The sequence below is a fragment of the Pelodiscus sinensis genome, chromosome 1 (genome assembly GCF_049634645.1).
Source record: "Pelodiscus sinensis isolate JC-2024 chromosome 1, ASM4963464v1, whole genome shotgun sequence".
Taxonomy (NCBI): domain Eukaryota; kingdom Metazoa; phylum Chordata; order Testudines; family Trionychidae; genus Pelodiscus; species Pelodiscus sinensis.
In genome coordinates, this window is record NC_134711.1 from 290885686 (window position 1) to 290911846 (window position 26161).

At 43.8% G+C, this 26161-nt stretch overlaps 1 protein-coding gene across 3 annotated transcripts in view; it reads left to right on the forward strand.

The window, feature by feature from the left end:
* The window catches only part of RNASEH2B (ribonuclease H2 subunit B), a 58224-nt gene that overhangs the window by 23799 nt on the left and 8264 nt on the right, over positions 1–26161 (forward strand). For 2 of the 3 annotated variants that reach the window (XM_075919085.1, XM_075919084.1), the window contains exons 6-10: positions 9938–10002; positions 12219–12324; positions 18519–18600; positions 23181–23223; positions 25868–25948. In XM_075919085.1, the coding sequence (XP_075775200.1) occupies positions 9938–10002; positions 12219–12324; positions 18519–18600; positions 23181–23223; positions 25868–25948 (377 nt within the window). The remainder of the gene's footprint in view (positions 1–9937; positions 10003–12218; positions 12325–18518; positions 18601–23180; positions 23224–25867; positions 25949–26161) is intronic. The other variant, XM_075919086.1, reaches the window with a different exon arrangement.

Genomic DNA, 26161 nt, shown 5'->3' on the forward strand with positions numbered 1-26161 from the left:
CAGCAGTTTGTGACTTTCACAGCTCACTTCAATTCTTCAGAGGTCTCAAATATTATCAGTTCCTAGTGTTTAATAGTACAAACTGTCAAGTGCATAAAATACTTTCAAACAAAGTGATCCCTGAAGGGTTCAATGTAATTATTGTTCATGTTTTAATGAAAATGGCTTCACAATTCTACATTTCCATAACTGAGTCAGTCTGATTCATACTGTTTAGGGATTCTGCCTGGAAATCTGTGCTTGAACTATTTTTCAACATGGATTGGGGGAGCAGGGCAAGAGGATATCCTCTCCTCAAACTTTCTCAGATAAGGGGAATCTAGAAACTGTACATTATATTCGTGGATTCAAAACACATTCGTTTCTTTGAGCAACAGGTTCTTGTATCCTTTTTTCTTCTATCAAAAGTTTTTTTTTTCTTTTGAGAACCATTAAAAACTCTTTTTGAGTCCTAATAGCCAACAATAATATCATAACTACTTTAGCTGCAATAGATGAATTATAAAATAAAGCATAATACAGTACTTGGAATTTTCTTTTTTCTTTTCTTTCTTTTTTCTATGTAAAATATAGGTTTTTTTATTCTTCTACAGTGGTTGAGATGAAATTAAACTATATCTTGAATGTAATATTCCCCCAGCCCCTCGCAGTCCCCTGCTATGCACATACAAAAAGCGCACAACAATTAGATATATTTATGCAATTTGAAAGAGCCAAGATAAACCTCAAAGAAGGAAATGTTTAGGGAACCATAAATAAAGCATCGTTAATTGTTTGTAGGGAGGGAGTCTTCATGAACCTCATGCTGGAGTATGGTGTCAAACCTTTTAAGTTACATAAAACAAATGTAGGTGTTTATGGTAATGTTATAAAGTTGATTAAATGCTATTAAAATACCTGTTAAAGAGCAAGATAGAAATGTTGTATGTTATGTTATTAAACAGTTTATTCAGTTTCCTGACTTTATGCACAATTAAGTTAGTGTGCAGTTCTCTACTGAAATTTTCTTGAAACCTTTGTAATTTCCTTTTCAATTTGCCCCACGACACCCAGAAAACTAAGCATTCATGAGCAATGAATGTTTGTGCTCTCATAGTTATAGATATGGAAAATAGTTTTAATTCATGTATCATCATTAATTAGCAAATCATAGATAAGACATATTACCTTCCCCAAAGAATTTGCATGTTTCACTTTTATTTAAGAACTACAACTGGTTTGCTTTGACATTTATGTTAAAGTACTTTGAAGCAGGAGGAGGAGATGAAAAAGAAACTGTTGGTCTCCAACATCCTTTGAGTCTTTGGGGCAGAATGCTTAGAAGGGCAGTGATATATTTTTATAAACCAACCTTTTTTCTGCCTTTGCTGCCAGATGCATCTGTTTACAAAGTCCAGGTTTAAGACATGATATTGAACAACAAATTGACTAGGTACTGAACCTGAGGCCAAGAACCAGCTATAACCGTATTACTTATAAATGCAATAATGTATTGGTATGTGTCAAAAGGGATTCAGCAAAGCACTTAAGCATGTGGTCAATTTTGATCATGTAAATTGTCCCTTTGAAAACAATGGGACTGACACTTCATTTACTTAAATATGCTTTGCTGGATCAAGGATGAATTAGAGATTTATTAAGTTGCATGGACTTGTGAACATCAGCTTCTTCTTCAGATGATGTCCCTGTGGGTGCTCCATGTAAGGTGACAGGTCATCCCTGAAGCCGCAGAAATGGAGCTTTTCATAGCAGTTAGCAGTTGGACTGCCAATGCATAGCAGGTGGCTCGCAGCCCGACTCCCCCCTTCAGTTCCTCGTCTACTGCCCTCGCTCGTAGCTGGAGCTCTCCTGCCACTCCACGTGTTCCTCTCTTCACAGGAACTTTTGCTTTCTCCTACTGACTTCTTAACCTCCCTAAATTACAATTTGTGTCTGTTACATTCTTGCCACTCTGCTACAAAACAAACAAACAACCAAAACAGAATGAGCTGACCCTTGGCCCAGAACACTTGAGCGATGGGGCTCCACTTTCCTCCAGCTAGCCACACTCCTCATTATTTAAAAAAAAAAAAAAAAAAGAGGAAACAAATTAACTAACTTGAGAAGATAGAAAACAGCAAACTTTATACCAAGCTGGCTGACAGCTCAAACAAGCCTCATCCCTTAGCCTCAAACGATAACGGTCCCCGAGATGGCGGGCACTCAGGTCTTTAAAAAGTGCCGCAGCTGCAGTGACCTAATGACTCTGATGAACATAGCAGCTGCATAAGGTGTTTGGGGGAGTTCCATACATCACAGAAATGCAACCTGGAAGTTTAACTGCCAGAGGAAGCAAGGATCAGAAGCTTAGGCTCCGTATGAGCCTGCTTGAAAAGGCTATGCAACCGACAGGGGGACCTTCAGTGGACCAGAGAGAAGACCCTCCAAAGCACAGATCTGCCTCTGCAACACGCAGAAGCATCACAAAAGGAGGGTCTCACCAGCCAGATCGCTGCCACCCAATCCTTTCCTCAGAGTGAGCAGGGAGACCCTCCAGGCACCTCCGGCACCATGGTGCTGAGAACTACACCAAGCAATGCTACAGCAGCACCTAACCACAACACGACATCTGTGCACTCCTCCTCCACATCAGGGAGAGCGCATCAGCAAGCCCTGGTGCCGAAATAAGTGCTTCAGTGTGCTGCACCGGCAAAGGAGGCAGCTTCAAGCGGCCCTGCAAATCCCCAGCACTGTCTCCCAGCATGCCAGCTTCCTTGATGCCTCCCCCTGTGGAGGCTACTGTCACCATACAGCTAGCTGAGGCTGACCACAGTGAATCAATTAGGAATAAGAAAGATTTACTTGGTACTGGAAGTGAAGAGAGGCACTCCTCTCTACTCCCAGCAAGGGAACTATCCTCTTTTCATTGTGCCCATCTCCAGATATAGGATATCTCCGTGCTTGCATGGGCACCCAGGGTGACCAAGTATGATCGGAGGAGCATGTTCTCCTCACAGCGCTCATCTCCCACCATGTCCCAACAATACCATCTTTACAGGGAACGCCTGTACCAATCTCAGTGGCACCCTGACTGGCGCTACGCTCCTCCACACTACTCACCCCTCTGGGCACTCTGCGACTAATGGGGACCACCTAGACATCAGTCTGCTGGTCCTTCGCCTTTACCAAAAAGGCTTCCACCAGCCTCACCATCTCACACTCCGTTGACCATGCCAGAAACAGAAGAGGAGACCAATACAGCAGTACACAAAGAATCCCGGAAGTTTTTGAAGAATGTTGGGGATAACTTCTTGGTACCAGTGCTGAAGGAACCGACCAGGGGCCATGTGCAGCTTGACCTGCTGCTCACAGACAGGGAGGAACTAGTAGGGGAAGTAGAGGTGGGTGACAACCTGGGAAGCAGTGATCATGAAATGGTAGATTTCAAGATCTTGACCAAAGGAAGAAAGGAGAGTAGCAAAATATACACCCTAGACTTCAGAAAAGCAGACTTTGACTCCCTCAGAAAACTGATGGGCAGGTTTCCGTGGGATGCTTACATGAAGGGGAAAGGAGTCCAGGAGAGCTGGCAGTATTTTAAAGAAGCCTTATTAAAGGCACACGAAGAAAGCATCCCGATGCACAGCAAGAAAGAAAATATGGTAGGCGACTAGATTGGCTTACCGGGGTCATCCTTGGTGAGCTTAAACACAAAAAGGAAACTTACAAGAAGTGAAAACTTGGACAGATGACTAGGGAGGAGTATAAATATATTGCTTGAGAATGCAAGAGAGTAATCAGGAAGGTGAAAGCGCAATTGGAATTGCAGCTAGCAAGGGATGTGAAGGCTAACAAGAAAGGTTTCTACAGGCATGTTAGTAATAAGAGGGTGATCAGAGAGGGTGTGGGGCCCTTATTGGATGAGAGAGGTAACCTAGTGACAGATGATGTGGGAAAGGCTGAAGTACTAAATGCTTTCTTTGTTTCTGTCATCACAGACAAGATCAGCTCCTAGACAAGTGCACTAGACAACGCAGTATGGGAAGGAGGTGGACAGCCCTTGGTGGAGAAAGAATAAGTTAGGAACTATTTAGAAAAGTTAAACATACACAAATCCATGGGCCCGGATTTAATGCATTCGAGGGTACTGAGGGAGTTGGCAAATGTCATTGCAGAGCCTTTTGCCTTTATCTTCAAAAACTTGTGGAGATTGGGGGAGATCCCGGATGATTGGAAAAAGGCAAATGTAGTGGCCATCTTTAAAAAAGGAAAGAAGGACAATCCAGAGAACTACAGACCAGTCAGCCTTACCTCAGTCCCCGGAAAAATTGTGTAGGGGATCCTCAAGGAATCCATTTTGAAGCACTTGGAAGAGGGGAAAGTGATCAGGAATAGTCAACATGGATTCACAAAGGGCAAGTCATGCCTGACCAATCTGATTAGCTTCTGTGATGAAGTAACTCGCTCTGCGAATATGGGAAAGTCAGTGGATGTGATATACCTTGACTTTACCAAAGCTTTCGATATGGTCTCCCACAATATTCTTGCCAGTAAGTTAAGGGAATATGGATTGGATAAATGGACTGTAAGATGGATAGAAAGCTGGCTAGACTGTTGGGCAGTGATCAACGGCTCGATGTCAGGATGGCGATCGGTTTCTTGCGGCATGCCCCAAGGATCGGTTCTAGGACCGGTTTTGTTCAACAGCTTTATTAATGACCTGGACGAGGGGATGGATTGCACCCTCAGCAAGTTTGCAGATGACACTAAGCTAGGGGGAGAGGTAGATACACTGGAGAGCAGGGATAAGGTCCAGAGTGACCTATACAGATTGGATGATTGCGCCAAAAGAAATCTGATGAGGTTCAACAAGGACAAATATAGAGTCCTGCACTTGGGATGGAAGAATCCCAAGCATTGTTACGGGCTGGGGACCAAATGGCTAAGTAGCAGTTCTGCAGAAAAGGACTTGGGGATTACAGTGGATGAGAAGCTGGATATGAGTCAACAGTGTGCCCTTGTAGCCAAGAAGGCTAATGGCATATTAGGGTGCATTAGGAGGAGCATTGCCAGCAGATCCAGAGATGTCATCATTCCCCTTTATTCAGCTCTGGTGAGGCACATCTGGAGTATTGTGTCCAGTTCTGGGCCCCCCACTGTAGATATGTGGATGCATTGGAGAGGGTCCAGCAGAGGGCAACCAAAATTATAAGGGGGCTGAGGGGGGATTTTATAGCAGCCTTCAACTTCCTGAAGGGAGGTTCCAAAGAGTATGGAGAGAGGTTGTTCACAGTAGTTACGGATGGCAGTACAAGGAACAGTGGTCTCAAGTTGCAGTGGGAGAGGTCTAGGTTGGATATTAGGAAAAACTATTTCACTAGCAGGGTGGTGAAGCACTGGAATGGGTTACCTAGGGAGGTGTTGGAATCTCCATCCCTAGAGGTTTTTAAGTCACGACTTGACAGAGCCCTGGTGGGTTGATTTAGTTGGGATTGGTGCTGCCTTGGCAGGGGGCTGTACTTGATGATTTCCTGAGGTCTCTTCCAGCTCTATGATTCTATGAGGAGGAAGGCCAGGTCTCAGATGATCAGGGTGACACTCAGCTGCCTCCCCTGAGGAGGCTATAGTACCCGAGGACGCACATACCACCGACAACTAGACGCAATTTCAAAATCTTTTAAAAAGGGTAGCTACTACCCAGGAATTGAAGCTTGAAGAGGTGAAGGAGAAACAACAGTGTCTCCCAAAGCACCTTCCTCCCAAGGCAGGATTGCACTGCTCATAGATGAAGCTATCATGGAGGTGTTCGATGACATCTGGCGGACACTTGCATCAACCCAACCAATCAGTAAAAAGGCGGACCAGAAGTATTTTGTTTCCTCCCTCTCTTCCCCGCCCCCGCAAAGAATTGGACTTTTCCCAACCTTGGCCAAACTCCAACATGCAGGAGGACATCATGCCTGCATGTCTCAGGGGCCCCTAAAGAACTCCAAAACAAGGTGGAGGATCTCCCATTCAACAAGCATGAGCTCTATGCACCCAACACCTATGAGATCCTACATGGCAGCAAGAACTCATGTACCAATCTGTGCACCTTAGGCATGTACACACCAGCTTACAGACAGAAGCGCTACTCCCACTATAATAGGAACAAGGACACATATTACAACAGTCCTCAAAACAAGCCATACAAATACAATCATTCCAGACAACACAACCAGAGGAAGTGCCCACAACACCCACACTCCCCCTGGTGTCCAGGCCCCTAAACAACACATTTGAAATGTTGGTTGAGGGTCTCCCTGACCTCTCCAATTATCCTGTGCAACAAAACCAGACATATTTATTTGACCACAGGCTACATCCATGCCTCCATCATTGGGATTCAATTATATCCAACCAGTGGGTTATGCAAATCATCCATATAGGATACACAATCCCGTTCACTTTCTAGTCCCTCTCCAGAGACCCCTCTCATCAGATACCTCTCAAGCAAAAGATCGATCGGCTTCTCCAGCTAGGAGCTATAGAGGAGATCCCCGAGCAGTACCAGAGAAGAGGGTTTTATTTAACTTACTTCCTAACCCAGAAGCACACAGGAGGCTGGAGAGCGATTCTAGACCTCTGCAAACAAAAGAAGTTCCTGCAAAAACAGCACTTCAAGATAGTCACACTAGCTTCAATCATTTTGGCACTGGACAAATGGGACTGGATTGCAGCCCTCAACCTGCAGGACGCATGTTTCCACATCAGGTACATCCTGCCCAAAGATGATATCTAAGATTCATGGGAGGGGGCAATCATTTCCAATACAAGGTCCTTCCCTTCAGCCTATCCTCTGCTCTGCAGGCCTTCTCAAAGGTTCTAGCAGTCGTCGCAGCGTACCTTCAGTGTCAAAGGGTCGTGATCTTCCCATACCTAGACAATTGCCTAATAAAGGGTCGCACAAGAACGGAGTCTGCAGAAATGGTATCAAAGACCAAGCAACTTTTCAGCTTTTTAGGGCTCCATATAAACGAGCAGAAGTTGATTCTCAATCCCATACAAGACTTGGAGTTCATAGGGGCGCCCCTCGACTCCATATCAGCCAGAGGATATCTACCTCAATAAAGATTTGATATGCTATGCAACCTAGTTGCCACTTTACTCGTGAGCCGCTCTATGACTGTCCATACCTGCCTCCAGCTAATGGGCCACATTGTGGCCTCCACTTATGTGGTCTAGTATGCACGCCTACATTTCTGTGCCTTCCAGGTTCCAGCATTGGCTGGCATCAGTCTGTACACCATCGCAGGATCCATTGCACAAGCCTTTTCTTGTGTCTGAGCAAGTGCTGGACTCCCTCAAATGGTGGTCATTCCCCAGCATTCTACTTTCCGGGGTTCCCTTTCTCCAGCTGGAATTGTAACTACAGATCACAACAGATGCCTCACTAATAGTGTGGGGCACACACCGGCACCACCAGACGATAGAGGACAAGTGGTTGCCCCACAAGGCCAAACTGCACATCAATCTATCCAAGCTCAGAGCTGTCAGGAATGCATGCGGACACTTTGTCTTAGCCATCACCAATTGTACCATGTGCATACTTATGGACAATACTACCACCATGTTTTACATAAACACACAGGATGGAGCTCACTCCCGATCCCTTTCTGCAGAGGCTGTCCGGCTCTGGAACTGGTGCATCCAGCACAGAGTCCTTTTAAAAGTAGCATACTTGCCAGGGGTCAACAACATCATGGCGGATGCTCTCAGCTGCAGTTTTGCCAGATCACGAGTGGTAACTCCAGCCAGAGATGACAGATTCCATTTTCTGGGGCTATCCAGTGACCAATCTCTTCGCAGACATGAGCAACACCAAATGCCCTCATTTTTGTTCCCGAGCGGGACTGGGCAGTTATCATGGGGCGATGCGTTCCTAATTCCATGGGATGGACCAATTCACTACGCCTTCCCTGAAGTACCATTGATCCCCAGAATCCTGTGTAAGATTCGCTCAGACTGAGCTCGAATCCTCTTAGTGGCCCCATCCTGGACCAAACAGATCTGGTTCCCGTACCTCCAGCACACATCCATCGAGTCACCATATCCTCTCCCAAAATGCGGGCAAACTACTTCACCCCTATCCTTGAACCTTTCATCTCCATGCCTGGTTCCTGATGGGTTCCATAGTGCTGAATTGGGTTGCTCGGAGCAAGTAAGAACCATCTTTCGTAGCAGGAGGCAATCTACTAGAACAACTTAAATGCAAAAATGGAAGCACTTCTCATCTTGGTGTCATAAGACTCACATTGATCCTGACAAAGCCCCACTCTATATGGTCTTCGACTATCTTCATGGCTTGAAGAGTGGCGGCCTATCAGTTTCTTCCATTAAAGTACACATGGCAGCCATTGTAGCCTTCCATGACCACATTGAAGGGTCATCAGTTTGTCTGCATCCGGTGACTAGGTTTCTCAAAGGACTCCAAAACCTCTACCCTCCTCTCAGGGCCCCACCACTCTCATGGGACCTAAACCTGGTTCTTGAGTCCCTTATGAGACTTCCCTTCAAATCTATGGCCACATGTCCTCTCCTCCTCCTCACGATGAAGGTATATTTTCTGGTGGCCATCACTTCCGCAAGGAGGGTCAGTGAGATAGGAGCCCTAATGGTGGGCCCACCATACACCATATTTGCAAAAGACAAAGTGACGCTGAGACCACATCCTGCTTTTCTGCCTAAAGCCAGCAACTGTTTTCACATCAATGAGCCCATAGTCTTACCTACGTTTTTTCCAAAGCCACACGTATCTCCCAGGCAGACTATGCTCCATACCCTGGACGTCAGAAAGGCTTTGGCTTTTTATATTGACAAAACTCAGGCATTACTCAAGTCCCCACGTCTGTTCGTCTCTGTTGCAAACTATTCCAGGAGCAGCCCAGTATCCACGCAATGCATTTCCAAACTGATATCAGTTTGCGTATTCTAGTGTCATTCTGACTTTATATTAAACTTATCCATGCAGTGTGTTGTGTACAAATCTCACTACAGTGTTGCATGTTAATTGGTCTGTATTAGCACTGAGTATTTTAATATGGAGATATACCTCTCATAGAGCTGGAAGGGGCCTTGAGAGGTCATTGAGTCTAGTCCCCTGTTTTCATGGCAGGACCAAGTACCATCCCTGTCAGTGGTACTGCATATTCTAGTGTCAAGCCCTTCACAACAAACTGCTGATGATGCCACCAAGATCACAGTCCACCTGTGCTACAGAAACATCCACAGCATTTCTCAGTAGTGTGCCTGGACAGCTACCTAGTCATCTGACCACACTTTCTCTAAGCATTATGCCATCATGCCTCAGCTGACAGCAGACATAGCAGTGGCTACAGCAGTTCTATCTTCCATTCTTAAGCAGTGACTCTGATTCTCACCAGCCATAGCAAGTACTGCTTTGTAGTCACCTTGCATGGAGTACCCATGGGGACATCACTCGAAGAAGAAAAAGAAATTACTCATCCTGTGCAGTCACCACTGTTCGTCAAGATGTTTTCCTCCATGGGTGCTCTACAATCCTCCCTTCTTTCCTGCTACTTGGAGTCCGATTGCTCTGCAGTGGGAGAGTAAGGTCGCGTGCAAAGCGTCCAACCGCCAGCAACACAAGGCACATGCTGTGAATGCATGGCCCGACTGCTAACTGCTATGAAAAGCTCCGATTATGTGGCTCCGGGGATGGCCCATCACCTTATGTGGGGGGACACACCTCGGATAATAGTCGTTACTGCACAGGGTAACTTCCTTTTGCTGTGGGGTGTGGTGTTTCTGTTTGTTTTTTTATTTCCAATATTTTTCAGATTATTACCCTGATGACATGTCCAAACTATGAAAAAAGATCCATACTTTATCTACATCTTTTGAGTTTTTATGTATTGAAAATGATTTATGACTCTGTTCCTGTGTTGTTTTATTCCAGAAATTGGCAATAAGAAATTTTATAAATACAGCCAAGAGAAGACATTGATGTGGTTAAAAAAGAAGGTATTGTGTTTCTCTTTTGCTTTAAAAAATGTTTATGTTCAAAATTTAAAATAGTACAGTGTTTCTTTACAAAATGTTAGTAAATTCAAAGTCCGTATCCAATTGAACAAGAGCAAACTCATCAGTAAAGCTGTCATGTTTTAGAGTATGACAAATATAAAGTGTTAAGGAAATAGAAGATTTCTAGCAGATTTCCTCTTACACTGAACCAGACTCTGTCTGCTCCTTGCACTGGCACAAAAAGGTTCATGATAGCCTGCAATTGCTATTTCCATGCTAGCTCTCAACTCAGGGGCTGCTCTTTGCATTAAAGCATGGAAAGGAGACGAGGCTATGACCGTTTCTCCCTCCCTAGTCCAAACCAGCAGTGCTGGCTAAACATAGAGGGAAGAACATCTTATATATTATTGTGATTTGATGCTACAACTGTGTTCCTCATTAGCTTTTTACATTGGCTCCCCTAATACTTCTAGGGTCATGCAAATATGGGTGCCCATACTCTCTATGCCTAAAATAAATTGTACTCATCAGGTAAGATGTACTTGTGCAAGCTGCTGTACACAAAGAAGATTTTCTTCATTAGAATAGATCTACTGTGCCAGCAATCATCAGACAAAATGATTTGTCAGTCATAAGATATAAGGGAGCCTTGAAAATTATCATTACCGTATTTTCCGGCGTATAGGGCGACTGGGCGTATAAGACGACCCCCTATCTTTTTAATTAAAAGATAGGGTTTCATCTTATACCCCAGCGCCCCTCCGCCTCCTTTGCTCCCGGTGTCCCTGGTCTGCTGGAGATGGTCCCCAGCAGACCAGAGGCACCGGGAGCAAAGCCGCCAGAAGCGCCTGGGCTGCCCCCACTCCCCCCCCCCGCCGGAGCCCCTCCGCGGCTTTGAAAGCCTCGGGGGAAGCTGGCGGCGGGGCATCCCAGGCGCGCATGGGCTGCCCCCCCGCCGGAGCCCCTCCGCGGCGGCTTTCAAAGCCGCGGAGGGGCTCCGGCGGGGGGTCAGCCCATGCGCGCCTGGGATGCCCCGCCGCCGGCTTCCCCCGAGGCTTTCAAAGCCGCGGAGGGGCTCCGGCGGCGGGGCATCCGGCGTACAAGACGACCCCCGATTTTTGGGGGATGTTTTTTAACATCAGAGGTCGTCTTGTACGCCGGAATATACGGTAACATTTACCAGCCTAAGTACAAAAACTACTTCCCACTTTTTGCCATGATCATAGTGTTGCCATACAATAGCATTCTTTTCTGTTAGAGAAAGCACTGGTCTGGGATGAGTAGAATTTTTCTAGGGCTGTTAAAAAGGAAAAATATCACTGCAACAGCCTATACAGATTCACATCTCTGTTATTTTAACATTAATGGCCAAATATGTTTTCCTGGGTGCTGTTATATTGTTATGATATTATTGATCTATTGATAAGGTTACGATGTCAGGATATTTTTAGCAAAAGTCATGGACAAAAAATAAAAAATCATGGAATCATATGACCTGTTTGTGACTTGTTAAAAAAATACCCTGGAGGAGGGAGTCTAATAGTTAGAATCCTGCCGAGGGCTGCCGTTCCAACCAAGCTTCTGCTCCTGAGCAGGGAATGATAGTTTCTCTAGCCCTGGGAGCAGACCAAGCCCAGCTGATGCTGCTTCAGTGGGAGGCTGATCACCAGCCACTACTCCAGATCCTGGGCACAGGCTGATAGCTTGTCCAGGCCCAAGGGTTGAAACCAAAGAAGTCACAGAAGTGAGTTAAGGTCATGGATTCTGTGACCTTCAAGACAAAATCAAAGCCTTCTCTAACTATTTTTCTCTTATATTGAATTTGACAATGCCCTACAGAATCCTGGTAATTATATTTCATTTCTATTCAGGACTCTGTTCCCATTTCAATAGAATTGGAAAAACCCTTGCTTTTCTGTGCAGGTATATGAATCATCTGTAAAATCCAAGACTGCTTCAGCTGTAAATTCCAGCCTGTCTCAGTGGAGTTGCAAATCTAGCTGCCATTTTTCAAAGACAGTAGGCCGAACACCCTGGATCCTTAATTTTTTGAGATCATGTGCTAGTCATTATAGATGTATATTAAGTTTCATCACAGTTCATAACTTCAGCATTTTATGTGCTTTAAACCAAATTACAAGAGCTTTGTCACTGTATTAACACACGTGTGTATAACAGCATTAATTTAGACATTTCAATCTGTGGCTCCCTTATAGGTCAACCAGACAGTGAAAGTACTTAAAAGCAGCAATGTATGTGTAGGTGGAAAGGTGCAATCAGCCACATTTATCAGCCGCAAACAAATAACTGATGTTGAAGAAGGTAAGAAAACCAAGTATAATTGTAATGAAATACATCTTTTTGAAATAAGATACTTGCAGTTTAGATGTTCAGTTACAATCTAACAGTTTAAATGGTTTGTAAACACTTTGAATTATTTCTTACCCAAAATGTTTTGGTATAGTTACTATAATGGTGCCATGACTATTTTGAGTTCTCTGATGCCTAAAACATGGTAATTGTACAGAGAGAAGAGTTCTGAATAGCTTCTAGTGAAAGCTAATTGAGGTGTCAATTCAGCAGACTATCCCTATCCCTATTGGTGTACTTAGAGAACAAATACTTAAATTGGGATTCTATTCCTGGGCAATGATTATGCACAGAGAAAGAGAGATAAAGTGTATCTAATGTTATCTTAGTATATTGTGAGTAGGTATAGGCATAGTTATAGATACTCACATAATATAAATTATGGACTTAATATAATATATTGAATAAACACAATGTAAAGGGGGAATCTCAGAAGTGTCTTTGTGGGCACAATCCTACTGAAAGTCACTATGACTTGTGTTCCTAAATCACGTAGGTGATTTTGAAAATCTCACCCAAAGTGTTAGTATTATTGCTATAATCTAATACAGGGGTTCCCAAACTTTTTGACACGGGGACCAGTAAATCCATTCACAATCATTTGGAGGACTGGTAACATTCATTTGTATATTTGCATATTCATTAATCAAATGATGAATATTCAAATAAGTTGTTTCTGGTCCTCCCAAAGCCCCCAGTGCTAGCTTTAGCAAAACTTTTGATATGGTCACCCACAATATTCTTGCCAGCAAGTTAAGGAATATGGATTGGATAAATGGAGTGTAAGACAGACAGACAAAGCTCGTTAGACCAGGGTTTCCCAAACTTTTTACTTTAGTTGGAACCCTTTTTTTTTCAGTACTGTTTTTCGCAGCCCAAAAATATAAACACATAAAAAACAAACTGAGAAAATACCAGACATATATAACATGTCTGGTATTTTCTCATTAGGTAAGTTTTATTATTACTAGATGTATCAGTTTGTAGTTTCGAACTGCCTGGCTAGTAAATGTGCTCAGGCTGCATGAGTTTGTCTACCAGCCAGACAGTTCGCAACTACTCGAGGGGGTGGAGGCGGGGCACAATAGAATCCCCAGGCTGGACTCACTTGTGCTTTTGGGGGGGCAGCGCCCCGAGATCTGCATATGGCCGGGTCAGTCCTGCTCCCCGCCGGCCAATTCACTCCTCCTGCTGTGCCTCCAGCCAGCCCCACTTCCCCCAACGCCCTGCCGAACAGCCAGTTCTCCCCCGCTTCTTCTCCCAGTCTACCTTGGCCATCCCCACTGCCCGCGTCCAGCCCTCCCCCCCACACACACACATCTTCCCTAGCCAGCTCCCTGCCTTTCAACCTTGTGCCCGGCAGCCCTGCTTCTGCCTGCCTCCCACTCTCCTCTGGCCAGCCCCCTGCCCCCAGCCAGCTCTGCTTCTGCTGGCTGTCCCTCCCCCCCTCCCCCCCCCCGAATCTCCCCGGCCTGCCCCGATTCCACCGTCTAGTGCTGCTTTTGGTAGCTGGCTCTCCCCTCCTCCTTTTCCCTCCCCCCACCCCCCCCATCCTCACCTCCCCTAGCTACGCCTCTGCTGGGAGCTGGAACATCCGTCTGCAGACTCGGCCCAGGCGGGCCGAGGGCTTGGGGGACCCAGTGCCGCACAGGCACTCCGGGAGCCCGGAACACCCCGGCAACCATGCTGAGGCCCGGTATTTTTTTCCTGTGGCCTGGTACCGGGCCGCAGCCCATAGTTTGGGAAACGCTGATCTAATATGTAAAGGAGAATGTTTGTATGTTTGTGCTCTAATAACTTGGACACTATAAGACCTACAGCAACCAAACTTTCCATGAGATAACCTTGCCTCCAGGAGAAGGTTTTAAGATACTTTTGGTCCTGATCGGGCCCGATCTCAACCTGTAAAAATCAAAAATAACCCGCCACGCTGCGCTGCAGGGGCAGCCCCACCCATCCTAGGTCACGGTGCCCACCACCTGCAGCCCCAAAGTGCCATCCAGGACTTACCCCACACCCACGCACACAACTGCTTGGGCATCCGCCCTGCCCCCCATGACTACGGTTACCACGTAGTCTAAAAAAAAAAAATGGCCACACTTGATGGGGCAGGGAGAAACCGGTAGGGAGGGGAGCAGGACTCGCTTGGAGGAAGGGGGGGGGGGGGCCAGGAAGCAGAGCTGGTCGGGGGAAGTGGGAGAATCAGGGACAGCGGGGCTGGCCAGGGGAGATCGGGAGAGAGGCAGCTGGTGGGAAGCAGAGCTGGTCGGGGCAGCGGGGCTGGCCGGGGGATATTGGGGAGGGTGCGCGGCTGGCGGGAAGCAGAGCTGGTGGAGGGAGGGTCGGAGATAGCGGGGCTGGCTGGGGAAGATCCGGGGAGGGACAGCTGGCGGGAAGCAGAGCTGGTCGGGGGCAGCAGGGCTGGCCGGGGGAGATCGGGAGGAGGAGAACCAGCAGGCAGGAAGCAGGGCTGGGGCGAGGGGTGGAGCAAATCGGCTGGTAGGGAGCGGGACCGAGCAACGCCAGGTAACTCCAGCTAGTCATTAAATAAATCTCTTGTAAAGTTTCACCATATTTTGAATATCATTTTTCCTGAGGACAATATAACAGAGAGTTTGGATTATGAAATATCCTACATGCACTCTTCAAAATATGCAATATGACAAAAAAAAGATAAAAATTTTAAGACAAGATATTCAAATTCAGGAAGTAATTAGAGTACATTAAACAAAGTTAATGATTCACTTTAATAATAGGTTCAGAAGCCTGCATGCAATCTAAAAATAAGAAAACAATGAGCAGGTAATTGTAGCAGGCATCTTGAACTCTGAGTAATTAGTATGTGGGAAATGATTTACCAAGTAATGACATCAAAAGAAAAAACATAAATTGATATTTAAGAGACAGCTAAGACAGTTTTATAGAGGTGCATTATAATATATCGTTTCAAAAAGAGGTGGTGCTGAGAGAATCAAGTGCCTTTAACTTTATTACTTCCAAAAACATTAAATAAATAAAAGGAAATTGCCACTGTCAGATCAAGTCTATCTTTACTATAGTTGTTTTTAATCATCCTGATCTTGTTTTATTCATTCAGTGATAAGGTAGTGAAATTAATTTTTTCATACAGTTGCTGGTTCAAGTGTATGGCAGTCATCTTCACAGTCTGCCTCTAAATGCAGATGTGTAGATTATAGTAAAACTCCAAGGGTATGTCCAGACTAGTGGGTGGCCTTTTTTTGAAAAAACTTCACCTGCGTCTAGACTGCTGCCGCGTTCTTTCGACATTAAATAGAAAGAACGCAACAGTTTTTTCAACCACAGAAAACCACATTTTACGAGGAATAACGTCTTTTTTCAAAAGTGCTCTGCGCCGGTGTGGGGCAACCCCACACTGGAGGGAGGCGAGAGAGACCCTGGGCTGGAGGGTCCCCTAGCCAAGAAGCGCCAGGGGAAGATGCGCCAAACCCACACAGAGGGGCAGTCAGGGCCGCGATAGACACCGGCGCCAGCTCCGTAAGCGCCGGGCGCATTGAGGAGGAGGTGCCGGCTGGTGACGTCACCTGCCAAAGCGGCAGGACGTCTAAAAAGCTGACAGGACCACAGGAGGGTCAGAGACAAGCCTCCGTGGCGGCTGGGAGAGGGGGGAAACGGGCGGACTGGTAAGCGCCTGGGACTGGGGAGTGCTGGAGGGTGTGCCAGAGCTGGGGCGCGTGGCACCTTAGGGAGTAGAGAAATGGTGGACCAGGGTAGGAAGTGGGTCAGGGCTGGGCTGTGGAACCTGAGAGCGGGTGAGTTTTGGGGTTACTCCCCCATCCGCTGTCAGGGAGAGATCTCCCTGCCGTAGGGCCCTAGGCTGGGACTCGGGGAAGTGGGCAGGCCCGAATCCCTCTACTCCACTGCCCACAGCAATAACTCTTGCAGCAGGATAAAATGGGTTGCAGAGGCTGATGACTGGGGGCGGGAGGGGGGGAGGAGAAGCACACTAAAAGAGATGCCTGATAGAGGCCACTGGGTGAGACCATTTGCATGGCTCTTTCGAAAAAAGGTGTTATTGGACGCAAACAGCACTTTTTCGAAAGAGAGCATCCAGAGTGCCTGGGTGCTCTCTTTCAAAAAAGCAGCTCTCTTTTTCGAAAATACTGGTTGCTGTCTAGACACTCTCTTTCGAAAGAGGCTTGTAGTCTAGACGTAGCCCAAGTGGCATCTGTAGGTGTGGAAAGACACAAATGTTGTAGGGCATACAATGGGAAAATGTGTACACAGGAAACAAGGAAGGATTCGTGTTTAGGATCTAAATATTTTATCATAGCTGGACTAGCCGCTGCCCTCGCCCCAGGCCAATTGAGATCTGGGAACGGGGCAAGGGGAGAGTGCGAGGTTTCCACTCTCCTCCCCCTTCGCCAGGATTACATGGCCCCTGAGGGAACCGCCAGCTGTTTAAAATGGCTGGTGGTTCCCTCTAGGTGCCGCACACCCCGGCAAGGCAGGGGAGGGAGGCGAGAGACTTTGTATGCTTCCCCATCTCTAGGCCCTGATTTCCCCCCCATCCGGGACTGGCTGTGCCTAGTGGGAACAGCCCCTTTCTGCCTGAGGCCCCTTTCTGCCCCACCCCTTTCTGCCTGAGGCTCCGCCTCTCTCCGCCCAAGGCCCTGCCCCTTCAGAGGCGGCCTGCGACCACTGCCAAAATTTGTGAAGTGGCCCCCCTGCAAAAATTATTGACCACCCCTGTGTCAGACTATGGGTTAGAAAGGCAGCAGGCACTTCTTGAAAAACAATGTACTGGATTTTTAAATAGATAAGGTATTCAATAAAGATTTCTGGAGAGCAGGGGTTAAGCAGGCTCATATCCGAGTCTGACAAAAGAGTATTGCTGTAGTAACTGACTTGACATTATAATTCAGTGCCATGAAAGAACAGCAAAATGACAAAAACACTTTTATTTAGATATAGATTGGTTTTAAGGGTGAAGTTCAGAATCATCATATTGGATCTCGACTACTACTTTATGGTGTTCGATTGCAAATGGGGCTAAAGGAGGAAGAAATGCTTGAGAAATAAATTCATTTTTTGTTGTTGTTGTAAAGGACACAGGAAATTTGTGCCTGTTCAGCTAAAATGTGCATGCTGCAGCCAGTTTATTAATTTTACCTGTTTTAGTGCTAGTTTGCTTTGGGCTTTTACAAAACTTCATATTTGGCAAACTATCTCCGACACAGGAGAAATACATCTTTGCTATTCTGGGGGCTGTTTTACCGTATTTTTCCATATAGCATGTGGTGGGGTGAGAAGTGTTTTTAAGCTAATTAAGTGGCAAGGTATTTGCTTAGGATCTGCTTGTTCAAACATTTATGCTTATGAGTAAAGTTACTCTCTAATAGCCTCATTAACACCAAATTATTCACATAGAGTTTGCAATATCTAAGTCTTGTTTTCCAGGCATTTGTGGGGAAGGGAAAGGAAAAAGATTTGTTTTAGGACTTCATGCTGCCAAAGGTTTGATTTCCAAAAAAACTTTTACAGCAAGAGTTCCCTGTCCCAAAACCAGCTTCTAGTAGTTCATATTTCCACAGATAATTATCCTGTCTTGCCAGTGATGTTTAGATATGCCTTGCCATTTTTCATAAAATACTGACGTAAAGTACAAGGCTTTGAAATAGACTCATTGTCTCATGTAATTGTTTTCAGTTGAGGCCAAAAATATATTTTAGTACTGAAACTCTTGCCAAATACTTGTAGGATCCAGATGCTTTAAAATTAATGATTATACATTTTGTTGAGTCAGCTTTTTACTTCTGCAGCGTTTTTTTAAATTAATTGTTCAGAAAAAATACATTATATTTAGTGCTCTCAGAAAGCAAACAGGTTTTGTAAAGTACATGCCACAGAGATTAATAACGTCTCTGCTGACAAAGTAAGCATAGAAAATCCTTGCTTTTTAATTAAACTTATAAGTGTCATATAACATAAGCTGCTCAACAAAGAGAAACTTCATGACATGTCTGTTAGTAGTTTCTAGCATTAGCTCATCATCGTGAATGATTCTGACATACAAGGGCATGGATTGGAAAGCAGTCCTGTGACTGAATAACATGGATGCATGCACTCTTTCTTATCCCACCAAATCACTTTTTTTAAACTTTCAGAGGACTATGTACGATATGCCCATGGCTTAATATCAGAATATATTCCTGAAGGTCTGAGTGCAGCATTATCCAAGTACTTACAGTAAGTATTGTTTTAATTATTTCTTAGCTTTATAGGAGACACATTTTTCTGCAAACAACCTTGTCTATTGAATACTGTAACTTTGACCATCAAGTTACAGTAAATGATATATTTTATTTGTCTCTTATTGGATTGGAGGAGGAAGTCAAATCCTACCAAGAAAATAGAAAGGAACATGAACTCTGGCAAATCAAATGTAAAAGCATAGAAGCCAATAACTATTTTGAAAAGCAATTCACAAAAGACACAAAAACTAACAGCAACATTTTTTTAAAATACATCTGAAGCAGGAAGCTTTCCAAACAACTGGGGAGCCATTGAATTATCATGGTGATAACAGAGCAGAGAAGTGATAACAAAGAAGCATCAGTCTTTATTGCTGTAGATGTGCTCACCTAAGCCATTCTTTTCAGGTGACAGATCCTAGGAATTGTTCCACATTGAGGTGTCAGTAGAGGAAGTTCTGGAACAAATTGATAAATTAAACAGTAATAAGTCACAAGACCAAATGGTATTCATGCAAGAGCTCTGAATGAACCAAAGATGGTATATAACCTATCACTTAACTCAGGCCCTGTACCAGAAGCCTGGAGGACAGCTAATGTAATACTGATTTTGTTTTAAAGCCCCAGAAGCTATATTAGGCTTATTTGCCTGTAATTGCCAACTTCAGTGCCAACTATAGTGAAGAACATAATATATTAGGAAAGAATCAAAACAACTTTTGCAAAGAGAAGTCATGTTTATTAGAATTCTTTGAAGATATCAACAGATGTGGACACAGTTGAATATAATGTACTTGGGCTTTCAGAAAGCCTATGACAAGATCCCTCACCAAAGGTTTTTCAGTCATGTGATAAGAGGAAAGTTCTTCCATTGATCAGTAATGGTGAAAAGATAAGAAACAAAGAGTAGGTCAATGGTGAGATGAATCTGTGCTTGCATCAGAGCAGTTCAGCATATTCATAAGTGATCAGGAAAATGGTAAACAGTATATGGCAAAATTTAAGTAATTTTGTATTGTCTGCAAGATATTAAGTTCAAAGCTGTCTGAGAAAAGTTACAAAGGGATCCCACAAAACTGGATGCTTGGGCAACAAAATAGCAAATGAAATTCAGTGATAAGTGCAAAATAATACATGTTGGAAAACAATCCCAACTATAGATACAAAATTATAGGCTCTAAATTAGCTGTCACTACTCAAGAAAGAGATTTTGGGAGTCATCATGGATAGTTCAGAAAGCTAACAGTGTTATGAAAGGGACAGAAAATCAGACAGAAAATATAATGCCACTATATTCAAGGTATGGGTGTACCATGGATTTATACTGTATTCAGTTCTGGTCGTTCTATCTCAGGTAAAGTATCAGAATTGGAAAAAAAAAGTACAGGGAAGGGTAATAAAACTGATGAGGCATATAGAAGAGATTTTAAAAAAGGCTGGGGCTGTTCAGCTTAGAAGAGAAGATAAGCGGACCAAGGGAGATATGATAAAAATCTGTTTAATCATGAACGGTGTGAAGAGAGTGAAGAAGTGTTATTTGCCCCTTCACATTATATAAGAACCCAGGATCATCCAATTAAACGAATAGGCTGCAGGTATAAAACAAACAAAAGGAAATACTTCTTCACACAATGCAAGGCCAGTCTTCAGGATTGTTTGCCATGTGATTTTGTGAATGCAGAAGCTTACAACCAAGTTCATAAAAGAATTAGGTAAGTTCATGGGGGATAGATTCATCAATAGTTATTCATCAAGATGGTCAAGGATACCTCCCTATGCTCTGGGTGCCCCATAACCTCTAACAGATGTAAGTACTGGATGACAGGAGATGGATCACTCAATAATTGCCCTATTCTGTCACTGGCCACTGTTGAAAAACAGAATTCTGTGCTAGATGGACCATTGGTCTGACCATTAGTGTAGTGTGGCCATTCTTAGGAGGAGGAGTGGAGCTCACTTTATTAAGCCTAGATTGTAATTGTTAATGTAAACAGCATGTTTTGCGAGTATAAATAATACCTGTCTCTTTTTTAGCACTTTTCATCCAGACATCTCAAAATCCTTTACAAAGGTTGATGTCATTATCCTCATTTTATAGAGAAGACACAGAGAGATTAAGTCATCCAGCAAGCTAGTTGCAATGCCAGGAATAGGACCCAGAACTCCTGGGTTCCACTGCAGTGCTCTATTAATCATAGAGTCATAGCATCATAGGGCTGGATACCTCAGGAGGTCATTGAGTCCAGCTCCTTACCCAAGAGGGACCAGCCCTAACTAAATCATCCCAGCCAGTGCTTTGTCAAGTCGTGATTTAAAAACCTCTAGGGATGAAGATTCCAACACCTCCCTAGGTAACCCATTCCAGTGCTTTACCACCCTTTTAGTGAAATAGTTTTTCCTAATATCCAACCTAGACCTCTCCCACTGTAACTTGAGACCATTGCTCCTTGTACTGCCATCCGTCACTACTGAGAACAGCCTCTCTCCATCCTTTTGGTTGGAACCTCCCTTCAGGAAGTTGAAGACTGCTATCAAATCCCCCCTCACTCCTCTCTTCCGCAGGCTAAATAAGCCCAAATCCCTCAGCCTCTCCTCGTAGATCATGTGCTCCAGCCCCCTAATCATTTTGGTTGCCCTCCGCTGGACCCTCTCCAATGCATCCTTTCTATAGTGGAGGGGCGGGGGGTGTCCAGAACTGAATGCAATACTCCAGATGTAGCCTCATCAGTGCCGAATAAAGGGGAATAATCACTTCCCTTTAGATCTGCTGGCAATGCTCCTCCTAATATTCCCTTCATCTTCTTGGCTACCAGTGCACACTGACTCATATCCAGATTCTCATCCACTGTAATCCCCAAGTCCTTTTCTGCTGAACTGCTACTTAGCCAGTCGGTCCCCAGCGTGTAACAATGTTTGGAATTCTTCCATCCCATGTGCAGGACTCTGCACTCGTCCTTGTTGAACCTCATCAGATTTCTCACCAGTCTTCCTGGAGGTTAATTTAAAATCTAACCTATATTGTGTCATATGAATTAAAAAATTAATCCTGGATTAGGACCTTGATCTTGGGCTTCATTGTTTGCAAGAAGACTGTAGTATACCCTGGTGCTTCACTGTGTTTGTGTATCTGCAGTTTACAGGCAGTATTTTGTGGGATCAGGGCCTACAAATATACCACAGGTTGGACTTCTATAATCTGGAACTTCCCTCATCTGGCAACAACGATGGGCCAGCATCTATGGGTGCTCCAGGTCTGGAGCACTCACAGGAAGAAGCCCTCCCCCGCCTGAGTAGTTCTACCCACCCTCCCAAAGATTCTGATTTGCAGTGTTCAAACTCATGGAGGGAGAGGAGCAAGGATTGGGGGAGGGGGACACTCAAGGGAAAAGGTGCAGGGTAGCTGTATAGCTCCCTGGCCAGGAGCACAGTGCTGCAGGGGCAGGAGCACAGCCTGATGGCCAGGTAGCTCCACCACCAGCTGCGGGGCTGCTCTCCTGGACCCACCCACAGGACTTCACGGCTGCCCTGCCTCATCCTCTGAACGCACCCCACCTCCCTGCTCCTGCTGCATCAATGCCGGCCCCTCTTCTGCTGTCAGAGCAGAGGCCCACAGACAGCAGCAGTAGAGGGACCATCATTGACTTCCCCTGGTCTGACAAATTCCCTAGTCCCGAGGGTGCCAGACCAGGGATGTTCATCCTGTAGGAAAAGGACTGTCCTTACCCATCTCCAGAATATGCAGCTACGTATGGCACCCCAAAATTTGGGGTATTTATGTCCATCTACCCACCTCCTTCTATGCCTGTTCTGTGGCTCTGCTTCCTCCAGAGAGGACCTAGTTAAAAGAAAAAAAGCCTGCCAGACCTGTTAAGAGAACAATGAACCTGTGAAAGAGCCATTCAAGTGGTAATGAAGGCATTTAACAAGCATTTTCTGAATTTACTGTGTTAGTCAACAGGAACTTACTTTACAATTTCTTTTAAAATATTTCATTAGTGTGTTGCTGAAGTTTATAAAATCACGTCTCTAAAAACTCATCTTTCCCTTTTCCCCCAGCCTGACACCATGCATAGGGGTACCAGTTTAATAATTCTTCTTAGAGCCTCATAAAACCTAAGGATGGTCCTGTGTAGGAATTTACCCTTCAGAAATGTAAATTGTCCATAAAATATCCTTTCATAGATCAGTGCAAAGCTTTTCAGAAGTAACTATTGATTTGGATTTTCCTTCGTTTTGGGTGTCCAACTTGAGACACACTTGACAGGGACCCGATTTTCAGTGTGTTTGCTCAGCACTTTCAGAAACTCAAGCACTATTTTGTCACCTAAGATGATTAAACCTAACAGGCACCCCACTAGCTACTTCTTTCAAAAACTTGGCCCACATCACTAGTGTGTCATAAAAGTAATATCAAATTAAGTGGAAAATATTTTGAGAATGACTGATGTGATTAGCATTGGTGCCGCCTTTGTGGGAGAAGAACATAGTTTGAAGTTAACATAGTCAAAAGTTTTAATCCAATATATTAATTTGTTTCTATGTAAAAACTGTAACTTAACAACTTTTATTTTGAAGGCTTCCAGAAGTTACAAGTCCAGAAGCAGACCCCCCTCTAAAGGTAGGAAAATATTAACGTAGGAAACATTTTAAGATAGAGTACCAATAAAACTTCTTGATAGACATCTGGTATGTTGTACATTAGTCTCTTTCAAATGTTTAAGGCAGTTAAAATTAGACTGGACAAAGCATTAAAAATAGCAAGGTGCAAACCTCCATTTTAGTAGCACTGTTCAGAAATGGAAGGCAGATCACAAAAATGTTGCCAAATATTTTTCTATTTTTAGTTATACCTCTGTAACTATGTGGAAGTAATTGTGGCCACAATTTGTTCCTTTGATTCTGTCTTGAGCCAAATGATACAGTATTCATTAGGTGTTACACCAACTGTATTGATCACTCTTGTGATGTGGATTGTACAGCGTGTATAAATGTCTATTATGCAGTTTGGATAGTTCTGAGACTCTGTTTTTTTAAAAGGTGACTTCTAAAAGTTATTAGCAATGTGAATTTCAAGCCATTTTTAGAATTTTTTTCAATAGTATGATTATGAAATATCTACAGTCCCATTGATTTCCACCATATGGCTGCTCACAATGTGTTGAACACCTATGTGAAGAATCTTTGTAAGTTCAGATCTAAAATGCCCTAAAATATAGGGTTCAGACCCTAAAAAGATATGTATTATCTCACTGCTTCAGAGGACCAAAGCATAAATTAGATAAAATCTGACATGCTTTAAATGTTTTGTTTTAGCTTATTTTAAATTTTCTGTTATGTGAAAGCAAGGTGTTTTAAGGACAAAATGTGTGGTTCCTACAAATCAAGACAGGTCTGATGTATATCTCTTCTTAGTTCAAAGTAATTGCTGTTTAAATAATCTAAAATAAATTTCTGAATGGAGAGGGAAACAGGAGCCTAAGGCTGTGTCCAGACTCAGGGGTTTTTTCGGGAAAAGTAGCCTTTTCCCGAAAAAACTTCCCCTGCGTCCAGACTCAAGCCGCGTTCTTTCGAAATTATTTCGAAAGAACGCGGCTTTTCTTTCGATTGCGGTAAACCTCAATTTACGAGGAAGAACGCCTTCTTTCGAAAGTTCCTCTTTCGAAAGAAGGCGTTCTTCAATGTAAAGAGGCCGTCTTCGAAAGAGAGCATCCAGACTCGCTGGGTGCTCTCTTTCGAAAAAGCGGATTTCTCTTTCGAAAGATCCGCCTGCAGTCTAGACGCGATCTTTCGAAAGAGGCTCTTTCGAAAGAAGCCTGCAGTCTAGACATAGCCTTAGAGATTAGCTGCAAATGTCTACTATCTGAGGGATATTACAAAGCTTATTTTTCTATTACAAGACTTATTGGGGAAGTCTGAACTCTTCATGTTTTAGTGAGAAGTGTGACATATCCAACCCTCCCGCTAATTGTAACCACCAGTTTTGAATTTTAATTACTATATCCCCTCAGGATAGGAAGTTGGTGCTGCTGACAGTTCATAATACAAAACCACACGAAATACTAAAGCTGAACTGCAAATATTTGACTGAAAGTCAAAAACATGGTGATTCCAGAAGAGGGACATCATCATTTTTTGTTAGGCTGTCATTTTAAAATGTTCTTATAGTGCAATATTTAAGCATACTACCTCCCAAAGGGCCTGCTCCAACTTGGATTGAACTAAAAAAGACTGGTTCAAAGGGCCCAAGAAATCTACAATGCAAACCTGGTTTTTGTGCCAGATTGAGAGCATCACAAGTGCCAAAAATACACTGAAAAATAGGGCTTTAAAATGGAATGATTCCCATTCAAGTTACTTGTAATGTCACTCGCTCTGGAACAGAAACTAGAAAGGCCACAGCTCAGATTTCATAAGATATTAAGACAATGGTAGTTGTCTCTTAAAATTAAAAAAAAAAGCTCTCTGCATTTTGTGAAATATCATGTTTAAGGAATGAAACATGCACTCCTGAGGTCTGATCATGCGAAGTGCTGATCTCCTTGGAGTGCCAATGACTTCAGGAGTAGTTAAGGATAGCTAGCAACTTTAATCCAGGGGGAATTCTGCAATTGCTGCATTATAAGTAATTCCTCCAGGGCAGTAACTTGCACAGCTAGTCTCTTAGATTGTCATTGAACTAAAATTAGAGAGCATTGAGCAAAACCAAGTCAATGTATATCAAACAAGTCAACATATAAATGTTACCAGATTGTGGAAAGTAGTGATCCCAAGAGAGGTTCTATGCAACAAACAAATGTTTCTAGCAGCGGATTGTTTGGTGCTTTTCTGCCCCAAGAAACTGAGGACCTGAATTTTGTCCTGTCCATTAGCCAGTAGATAATGCTTTCCAGCATGAATCCATAAAGATGCATCAAACAATCTCTGAATTAAAAACTAAATGCAAATGATAGAAATTGAAATGTATATATAAGTGATTCTATAAATCAGTCCTCTGTGGGCAAAAAGAGAAGAAAACATGTTTCATACAAAACTAACCAAACTTCTGTATATTGAAGAGATCTTATTTATCCTCCTGTTTCTTGAGGACAGTGTTTATAAAAAGAGACATACCAGTACTACTGCATATTCTTTGTTTGGTTACCTGTGCCATTTCTGTGCTGAGCTTTCACCAGACGGCCCAAGGGCCTTTTGAGCTTTAACATTCAATGTGTGTACATCACAGTAGTGGTTGACAGAGCAACTTCATCGCTCTAACATTTCAGAAAAGGAAATTCTCAGATGCACCTGTAGAAGCGGAAGAAGACTATACTAAGTTTAACAGTGGTGATCTCAAGAACAAAAAGGTACATTATGTGCTTGATATGTATGCATGTACACATTTTGTTAAAGCAGGTTTTAATACTGCTCAAACAGATATACAGGATGCCCCCTTTTGCAGTGTTCCTCTTAATCAGAAAAGCAAATATAAAATGGATGTTTTTGGCAAGTACATTCAACATGTTTTAAATAAAAATTAGTTCACTGTATTGTAGGTAGATTTACCTTGATAGGAACCA